This window comes from Lactuca serriola, chromosome 4 (genome assembly GCF_051521515.1).
Source record: "Lactuca serriola cultivar US96UC23 chromosome 4, Lser_US96UC23_V15, whole genome shotgun sequence".
In the NCBI taxonomy this organism is placed as follows: domain Eukaryota; kingdom Viridiplantae; phylum Streptophyta; class Magnoliopsida; order Asterales; family Asteraceae; genus Lactuca; species Lactuca serriola.
This window is the reverse complement of record NC_136411.1, coordinates 23613368-23623954: the sequence shown is the minus strand read 5'-3', so window position 1 is coordinate 23623954 and position 10587 is coordinate 23613368. Positions and strand designations below refer to the sequence as shown.

The 10587-nt window shown below is 31.2% G+C and overlaps 1 protein-coding gene across 2 annotated transcripts; it reads left to right on the top strand.

Moving 5' to 3' along the window:
* The first annotated feature begins 209 nt into the window (after positions 1 to 209).
* LOC145101185 (C5orf35) lies at positions 210 to 2607 on the top strand. 2 transcript variants are annotated; one of them, XM_079038356.1, is made up of 4 exons: positions 210 to 367; positions 932 to 1026; positions 1098 to 1378; positions 1476 to 2607. In XM_079038356.1, exons 1-4 carry the CDS (start codon positions 338 to 340, stop codon positions 2303 to 2305), a joined length of 1236 nt encoding a protein of 411 aa, XP_078894482.1. In that variant the 5' UTR covers positions 210 to 337; the 3' UTR covers positions 2306 to 2607. The 2 variants fall into 2 exon arrangements, with proteins under 2 accessions (XP_078894482.1, XP_078894483.1); XM_079038357.1 differs by lacking the exon at positions 210 to 367 and adding an exon at positions 380 to 787.
* Positions 2608 to 10587: the final 7980 nt, after the last annotated feature.

Here is a 10587-nt window from a genome sequence, read left to right as displayed (position 1 = left end):
ATACAGACTAGTGGGTTGAAATGGCAGCCGACCTGATTAAATCTCATGTGGGAGGGGTGATTTGATCGTTAAAATAGACCTTTTATTAATTTTTGGCTGAAAATTGCAAAACCATCGAAAGAATTAGCTAAATTTGTAATTTTTCTCCATTTTTTATGTCATGAGATTTAGGAATCCATTACATTTTGATCATCCACAATTTTCTAATTGTAATTTTGGACCCCTCATATTTCCTTTCCTTTTGTCTTCTCATAGGCAACTACGTCAATTTGGAAGCCGAAACTGAGAGAGACCAAGAGTTTCGACTTGAGGACCACCACCTCTACTCTCCTACTTCATGGCGTCTCTCTTTCAGAAATTTCAACAGGTACTCAATATCTAGATTTCATTATGCATACGCTGACGAACAATTTCACATTCGATTATCAATCCCTCAACCACGTTGCTGTACCCGTCAGTTCTGGGCATTTAGGTTTTCTCAGTTAGAATCGTCAATTTGACGCTATATTTTCGGATTTCTTCCTTAAAAACTGTTGCTATGTGGTACTTGTAAGCTTACACTATACTGTATTCATGAAATTCCGCTTACATTTGCTACACCTTCCGCTTTGCGATTTTGGTAAATTGGGGTTCTGGTTGGATTGCGATCCGAGTAGTTTGTTTGCAAAATATTGAAAATGTGCTATATTAACTACGCCATCGATACTGAGAAAATACCTAAACCTCGATGATGATGGTTACTTTGGACCTCAAACTATTGTATGAATTCTGAACCTGTAGAGAAAAGGTAAATGAACTCATATCAATATGGTGCAAACATAGTTGTTTGACTAGGAATATTACATTTGAAGGAAGTAATAACTAATAAGAATCAGAATAGCATATGCTACATGCCTTACAGACTTCAGTTTATGCTCTCTTCTATTTCTAGTTTGTGGCAACACTGGCGAAAAGTCCAACATTTGCAAAAGATCCAAGACGCCTTCAATTTGAAGCAGACATAAATCGCCTCTTCCTCTGTACCAGGTACACTAACACTAACCTTCAACCATGGCTTTACTTATATATGATACATGATTACTGACTTACCATTACAGCTACAATCGTGTGGGGAAAGATGCTGAAGATGCAGATATAGAGGAGATAATCAACATGGCAAGTAAAGCTGAGCTAGCAGATCAAGAAAGACAAGTCCAAGAAAACATCCATTCTCAAATCACAAACTTCTGTACATCAATGGACGAGATCCTCCTTCCTGACTTCAACTCTCATGATCCATCACTTAAATCATCATCCCAACAAAACCCTACTACCCCTCGCCCTAGTGGCCTTAGTCTTGCCATTGGTAGAAATACTCCAACAAACATCAATCTTCTTGGTTAGTTTTTATTATTCAAGTCTTTAACTTTAAAACCACATAATATATAATTCCTTTCTTTAGTCGAATCTTATTAACGATGAAATTTTCAGCACAGATGTACCCGAGACAAAACAGTTGACATTCACAGAGGTATCCCAAAAGTTAAAAGATGTTACAGGATACACCCTTGAGCTAAAACCATCTCAAATCCCTCATGAACAAGCTGGAAGAGGTTTATTCATAGATGGTGAAGCAGATGTTGGCTCTGTAATAGCACTCTACCCAGGTGTGATCTACTCTCCGGCTTTTTACCGTTATATCCCTGGATACCCAAGAATCAATGCACAAAACCCTTATCTCATCACTAGATACGATGGGACAATCATCAATGGTCAACCATGGGGTCAAGGTGGTGAAACCCGAGAACCATGGGGTCAATCTAGGGTTTATCAGCCAAACCCTAGTTCAGAATCAGTGTCAGGGTCAGGGTCAGACCGGGTGTGGAAGATGTTGAGTAAACCTTTAGAAGGGTCAAAGTTAGGGTTTAATGGTGATGAGGTGTTAGAGAGAAGGAATCCATTAGCTTTAGGTCATTTTGCAAACCATCCAGCAAAGGGTGTGGAGCCTAATGTGATGGTTTGTCCTTATGATTTTCCTTTGAGTGAAAAGGGTATGAGAGTTTATATACCGAATGTAGTGTTTGGGGGTAAAGAGGGAGTGGGAGTGAAGATGAAAAGGTTTGGGAGTTTTTGGTTTAAGTCTGGGGGGGTCTCTGACAATAATGGTGAAGTGGAAGGGCCGATTATGAAAAGTCTTGCACTTGTTGCCATGCGGCCACTTTGTAATGAAGAGATTTATTTGAATTATAGATTGAGTAATTCCAAGAGGCGGCCTTCGTGGTATGCTCCTGTGGATGAAGAAGAGGACCGAAGAAGATGGAGCTAAGCTTAGTTGACTCACTATTTGCAATTCTTTAATAATTTTGGGGTTTTAATTTAGAATCCAAAAGCAAATGCTTGATGAAAATTCATAAGTGAGAGTGTCAGGTTTAGAAATACGTGAAGGAAAGTGTTTTTTATTTTGAAATACAAACATTAGTTTCCTTTTTTTTTTTTATCAAAATATTTACTGAAGTGGTTGAAACTTGTTTTACAATGTTGAAGATGATACTTTGAAAATGTTGTGGTAGGTATAATGAAAGTTGGATGTTATAATAAACAAAAAAAATGTTTTTTTGTTGTGTTTAATCCTAATAAATATGACTGAAGTAGTTGGAAATCTCTTGTTTAAATCTCATATTGTTATTTTGTGTTGAATATCAATTTATTCACATTGTTTCACGATATAATCTGAAAATGGTTAGTTTGAATTTCTGCACCTTTATATTATAATAGCTGGTTGTAGGGGTGTCAAAAAAACCTGAACCCGATTAACCCGACCCGACCCTAACCCTATTAAGGCATTTAGGGTCGGGTTTTATAGGATCAAAATTCTTAATCGGGTATTCGGGTTAACCCGACAAACCCGAACTATAGTTAGGGTTGGGTTTAGGGTTGATTTTTTTTTTTTTATAAAAGTCGGGTTTCGGGTTAACCCGATTAACCCGAATAAAAATATATTACAATATTTATGTATTTTATTCCACCTTACATCTTCTATTTTTGTACATTACGTGGTCTAAAAAAGAGGAAAATAAGATGCAACACAATTGTAGAACAAAATATTGATTTGTACAAATGGAAATTAATATGTAGCATAGTAAAATAATATGCAATGATAGTTTATCGTGGCCTAAAATAAAAAATACAGTCACAAATCCAATGAATAATGCTTTTTACTTGTATAGTATAAACAAGAAAAATAAACCATATGCACTCAATGAATAATGCTTTTTACTTGTATAGTATAAACAAGAAAAATAAACCATATGCACTCAAAGTCATTTGGATTTAACACATCTTAATTTAACCTTCTGAAAATAAACATTATTATAGATATGACACAATATTTTTGTCTTATATTGTAACCCGATTAACCCGACACTATAAACCCGAAACCCGAATAACCCGAACCCGGATAACCCGTATCTTAATAGGGTCGGGTTCCGGGTGCAATTATTTTTATAAAAAACCCGACTAACTCGACCCGTTTAACCCGAAACCCGATCGGGTTGACCCGATTAACAGCCCTAGCTGGTTGTGTTACTATTTATAGAGGTACATACTGTCACTTTAATTTCTATCATAGGTTTGACGACCATAGCTAACAAAGATTAACTCTGGTATATTTTTGTTTATGAAAAAATTCTCAATGGTATCACAGGTTACTCGATAAATACTTAGGGACTTTATCTTAGGGATAGAAATAGTATAACTTTGGTACTAAAATGATTTTCCTTGCAAATTTTGTTATTATTTAAGGTTTTTATAATGTTTTTGTCCATTTTCGAAAATAAAATAACTTATTTTTAGTTGCAAAATTGAGAAACCAAAAATAGCTATTTTATTTGGAACATGGATGAAATTATGAAAACTGAAAAGCTACAAAAAAACTTGAATAAAGACCAAGATTACAGAAAAAGAAAGAATTGTTTTTCACCAAGATTATAAAAACAACAGTTATATTTTAAGGGCGTGTTCAGCACGGAGCTTTTTGGAACGTTTGAGAGCTTCTAGCGTTTGACAAAACGCTCCATTTAAAACAGAAAGTTTCGTTTGGCACTACAAGCTTCTAGCGTTTAGTTTAATCTAAACGCTCCAAATCTAAATGCTACTTCATGTAGCGTTTAACAAAATGCTACAAAGTATAAGCTACCCGCTACCAGCTAGTTTTTGCCGAATACGCCCTAAGACAGTAGATATGATTTACTTCCGACTTGGTTCATTTTTAATTATATATCTTTTTACAAACACTTATAAAGTTCGAAATTAAAGATTATCATGTTTGTCAATGGTAAACTGTAAAACGCTAATCCCTTTCTCGAAAGTCAATAATCTCGTCAAAAAATTGTTGTGCTATTTTAACGTGGGGAAAATGACTTGCAGGGTAATTACTTTTTGTCATGTTCACGTTTAGGAAATTTCATTTTTTTTATATACATTTGACCATTTAACAAGTTAAATGATCAAATATGTAAAAAAAAAAGTTGTGTAAGTATAAAAAATATTTTTACAAATTTCTTAAGATTTTTTATAATTTCTTACAATGTTTTTATGATATTTTTTCCTATAGGCTTTTATAATACAATATTTTAAACTTTGTTTATAATTTTTTTTAACTATTTTTATATTTTCATATAATTTTAATACAAGTGCTTTGAAACCAAATATTTTATAAACGTTTAAAATTTTTTTTACAAGTTTTTAACTTTTTTTTTTACAATTTCATGCAATTTTTTATAACTTTCATATAATTATTTCTAAACTTTCTTTTACAATATTTTTAAAGTGTTTCACAGATTTTGTATGACAATTTAATATTTTTTATAACATTTTAAAATACTTTCATTAAATACTAGTTTAAAACGTTGTATTAAAAAAAACTAAAAGTTTATTAACTTCTAATTAAAAAGTATTAAAAGGTTGTAATAATTTTAAAACATTTACATTATATAGATTTTTTTTTGTTTTTTTATTTGCTAAGTAATATTTTCTTTTTTATTTTTTTAAAAGACCCTCCATACTTATTGTTACATATTTTATTTATTTAATTTCATTGTTAGATACTATTTATTTTAAAATTTTTGTATATGTTTAAAAACAAAAGAAAAAAAATTATAAGACTCTATATAAATATTTCACAAAACAAAAGCATATTTGTTAATTAAAAGATAAAGTTTAGAATTGATCAATAATTAATTAATATTTAGGGTATTATTGATATTTTAAAAATAATGTTTGAAAAAAATAATACAAACAAATATGAAAAATAAAATCGTTATTAATAGTGGGGTAAATGACTTATCAGGGTAATTAAACTTTCGTTTTGTTCACATTTAAACAATTTTTTTGTACACATTTAACCATTTAACTTGTTAATATGCTCACATATTATCATTGTCAGCTGCTATAACCGGTGATAATGGTAATATGTGAACACATATAACAAGTTAAATGGTCAAATGTGTACAAAAATAAAGAAGTTACTTAAATATAAACAAAGCAACATAGATGATTACCCTGGTAAGTCATTTTCCCCTTTAATGTTTCATAAAAGTTATAATATTTTAGATTTTAGATTTTTCCTAAGAATATAATTTTTTTAGTAAATTTATTCATTTGTTCATTAACAAATACTATATAACTATTACCTAAATTCCTTTTTTTATAACCTTTGTAATTGGTCATTGGTTGATTGTGATATCTTGGACAACTAGAATTTAAAAGTTCATTAATATGTTGGAAAAGTAAGAAGTAAAATAGTGTATCTAGATCTCTATGGAGGAATGTTTTGTAACCATTGAATGATTTAACGTTGAATCGTTAAGAGACTAAATATTTAAGTAAGGTTGTTGGATAAATATGTCGAATGAGAAAAAATATCATCTTCTATTATAGAGAAACTGCATATAATATAACACTAGATTATAACCCGCGTTAAACACGGGGGAACGCATAAATAAAATACAAATTTATATAGATATTGCAGAATAATTATAAAAAAATCAGGGTTATTGGTATTATTGAAATGTGTAGAAAATACATGGAAATCGGTAAATATATATATAGTCGTTAAAGGACCTCTTTGTAGCCAACATTTTTTGTTTTATTAGTTAAATGACCTTCCTCGTCACATATGAGTATCTTTAAAGATTTTTTTATTTGTGACACGGGAAATAGCTACATATAGCTGATAATGTGTGAAAACGGGTTTACACAAATATAATCCAACATCTGACAATGTACTTTCAAACTACATTGTTATTTTATGGTTATATTACGAAATAGAATTGTTTATTTCAAAAAATAACAACTTATTTATGTTCCTTCTAAATAAACCACATAACCCCCCCCCCCCCCCCCACACACACACACACACAAACACACACAATATTAAATATAAAGAAACTCTAACCAATAAATATAAAAATAATTATATTTGCTCGATTTAGATATTGCCCGTGACTCGTTGAAAATGTCAAAAGACAGAATTGGCATACAACTTACTTGTTATTGTGAGACAGATTAAACAATTTAAACACATATTCTAACCTTGTGTGTCAATGGTCAAGTGATAAATGGCATTGTATTATGAATAAATATTGTATTTTGTTTGTTTTTGTTATATATATCAGAATGATCAATTTTACTTTCTCCTACTTTCATTTTTCCCATTATAGCATTGTATTTTACTTTCTTGTATAACATCGTACTTTCAATACGAGGACAAAATACTCAAAATAATATCTACATTAAATTACATATTTAAAAGACAATTCAATGTGTTGTATGTTAACACGATACGTTTCTAATTTCAATTTTGGTTCTTCAATATCCAACACAAATAAGAAAGTTTAAATTACAGTTCTGATTCCCAATTCCAATTCCAACGCTAATCAGAATTCTATAACCATCTTGAATACACTTCAAATCTGTTTGGAATCCTGACACAGAAATAGAAAATAATATAAAATTCCATCGACTATTATTATGTAAAAATCTTTGTTTCATACGTTAGAAAGCCATATGAAAATATTACCCTGTTCGTTTTATATTGAAATTTCTGACGCCATAGCTGTATGTGTTTTATATATCAGAATACAACAACGATAAAATTAATATGTATGAAATTATTACAAATTAAACAAAAATGTACCTTTTGGAAGTTGCTACAAAAATCTTGCTTTGCAATGTCAATATGTATCATAGCAACCCCCTTGACAATATGGGGGCCAACAGCACATAAATTAGCTACACATAAGAATTTGATTGCATTGAATTTGGTTCAAGAAAATTATCTTCTTCATCAAGGGAGTCTTAATTAAAGACCTTTAGGACTTCACCGGTATCAAGGGAACACTTCACTTATATCAAGGGTAAGAATGTCCTTTGATTTGATAAACAGACCTCCAAGAAGGCATGGATCCAATTTGCTGTTTACTTTTCAAATTGACCCACGAGTTTGTTTCTTACATAGTGTAGTCTGAAAAAGGAATGTTCCATCTCAAATGAACCAACCTCATGCCCCTAATCAACCATTTAAAAATAATCCATTAATAACAACAATTTAAAGTTGTCAAGAATTTTATAAAAAAATATATTTTCGAGCATCTAGTGTTTCCTCATTGAGATCATTGCTAGCATTTATTCAAGTTTTTTCAAAACTCCCAAAACCAGGAAGCTCAAATTCCTTTTTAGTGGTGTGATTGTGAAAAAGCCTTTCTTGTTTCACATGACAGGTAAGCAAGGTCACCGGTGTCTAATCTAATTCCATTTGCTCTAACTAAATCTACATACATTTAAAAAAAACTAACAAAATCAAATTTTGATAAAACAAAAAATATGGATAAAAAATGATTAAAAAAAAAACATACATCATATCGTTTAGTGCTAGAGCTACAACACAAAAATTAGGGACTCCACTCCTCATCACCTAAATATATGGAGTTTAATATTGAATTTTAAATATTAAATGAGGAAAAAAAAGTTATTGAATATTTTTGTTTGACTTACATCATATGTGTCGACAAGAGCAAGAAAGTTGTTGGGAAATGCAAGGGCATATGAAACGAAAGGGTATTTTTGGTCTTATGGCAATGATAAAAATCCTAACAGAACATCTGTGTTTACATGAGACCAATTTGACTTTTCAAAAATTTCAACTGAACTTGTTACTTTGAAAAGACTTGATAAATCATGGAGACAACTATTATAAAAATTGGTATGCTAGTTTAGCAAAAGATAATCAGAAAGAATCAAACTCATAATGTAGCCACTTCAAAAATCTCGGTCAATGAACCACCTCGCAAGCCACATTAAAAAAAGTCCCCGCTTCTGTGTTTGGCAAACAAATGTCATGAATGACTTTAAAAAGACTATTTTAACCTTGATGACTTATAGATCTAGAGACATGATGAAATTTAGTTATGAAATCCAAGAGTTAGGTTTACAATCACCAAAAAATATAGCAACAAAGACATCAAGTTCATCGCTTACTATGAATCACATACCATATCAGGGACTGTAGAGAATGGGGGAATTATGACAGAAAGTTATGGACAGATGCCCTTTGCCATTGGCTAAGAAATGACCACCCTGTAACTTATTCACCATGTAATTGAGACCTTAACTGTCACCAACTGTAAAAAGTGAATTATTAAAAATTAGAAACAGGATTATTTGAAGAGCACATTTTGAAGACATTTTACAAGGTTTTAATTATAATACTAATAAAATCAAACTTGCATAGTCTATAATTGATTATATTTAGTTTTTAGCTTTTAATATGCATATTTATCATAGATTCATTAGATTCACATTTTATGTTTTATCAAGTTCTATTGTCTGCAATAATTGACTACCTACAAGTGGTTGCTCTGGAATAAACACAAACGCGGGAAAATGTTAAGCTAAAGGAGTTACCTGAATAGAAAAAGTCATTTGCAACCCAAACATGACTCACCTGCAATCATATCACACAACTCAAAAAAAATCATCATAACATAACAACACAAACAACATAATGAGAGTTTAAATAACAAAAGAGACGCTCTAAATCTAATGTTATCCTCCACAATTACATATCAAAAACAAATTAACGACTACGATCAAGAAAATAGTCGTACCTATCAAAATTCATAAGTTTTAACATCAAAAAAATAGAAACAATTTGTAGTGCTCGGGAGCATATGATTCAAACTGATATCATGTAACTTCATTAGATTTGGAATTGAAATTCTAGATTTTGAAGAAACACTTGCAGTACAACCATGTTTAAAAACTTACTTGAAGAGGATTTTAAGAAACAAAATTACCTTGAACCATGTTTAAAAACTTACCTGAAGAGGATTTTAAGAAACAAAATTACCTTGAGTTGGTATTCTTGTAGGTTATGTGATTTAACATATAATATATTTATAGCAAAAACAATGGTGAATCCTAATCCCCTCAAATTTTTTTTGTTCTTTCAAAGCTCTTTTAACCAAAATAGATAAAAGTACCAAAAATGAAAATAGAAATGCTGGTAACCTGAGTCACAACTCCCTGAACCAAAAGTCCCCCCTGAACCACGTGTCCCCCTTCATTAATCTCTATGGCAGCAACCTGTTAAATTATCATAAAGAAGTTAAAAACTTCACTCAGATATTATATCAAACAGTTAGAGTGCGTAGTAGAAAAATTCAAAACCGTTATAAAATAGAAAATATCATTTGCATATTTAAAAAGTGCTCAACTTGAAGAACCAAAATCACGTCAACAATTAGAAGATTATAAACACAATAAGTTAAAATTGAAAGTCAATAGTGAAGGGAGATTAATATTTAGAAGTATAATCAAATCAAGCAATCGAATCCAGTAAATTAACATTAAATCGATGAATCAATAACAAGTCTAGTATCAATACGGGACCCATTGATATATGTGTATTCGATCATGGGATTAGTTACTAGATGAACCAATTTGCAAATGTCACAACTAGCATTTTTGCTAGGAAATTCTACTCTCGTATAATCATTCAACCGGTATAATATCTGTACCTTAAGCAAATATCATACTCTATGCTCATTCAAATACATCTCTCATGTTCAACAAAGAGTTTGAAACTCTAAAAATTCCGATTCAAGTTCCTTATGAACTAGAATTCTCTTATTGGACTTAATTGACCAATAAACTTTCAACTTGACTACCTTGGGCCTAAAATGATCCATCTTATTTCTAATGGGCCTTATTGGGCCATAACAACTTCAATTAACCTTAATGGACTATAGAATCCATTCTTTTATACTATTGGGCTGTGAGATACCCTAAAGGCCCAATGGGCCGAAAGATGTTATGATTAGGCTCCAAAAATCCTAACTAAAGCTTTATGGGCTCAAGCTATTCCAATTCCTATCTTCTTGGCCCAAAATTTCGGCCCAACACCATTTAACAAAAAAAATGGAAAAACAAAAGGAAATAAGGGTTGACTTTTGGATGTGCCACCTCAATATTGCATGGTGGTCATCCATGCCAAATACCCACCATATACCAAGGAAATTACATGCATAAAAATCCCACCACTTCCATATT

What these genes read in the sequence shown, in the direction of transcription:
- LOC145101185 (XM_079038356.1), top strand. Translation starts at nt 338, where the DNA reads ATGGCGTCTCTCTTTCAGAAATTTCAACAG. An exon ending in TCTTTCAGAAATTTCAACAG is followed by an intron (nt 368 to 931) that starts GTACTCAATATC and finishes TTCTATTTCTAG; the next exon opens with TTTGTGGCAACACTGGCGAA. An exon ending in AACAAACATCAATCTTCTTG is followed by an intron (nt 1,379 to 1,475) that starts GTTAGTTTTTAT and finishes TTTTCAGCACAG; the next exon opens with ATGTACCCGAGACAAAACAG.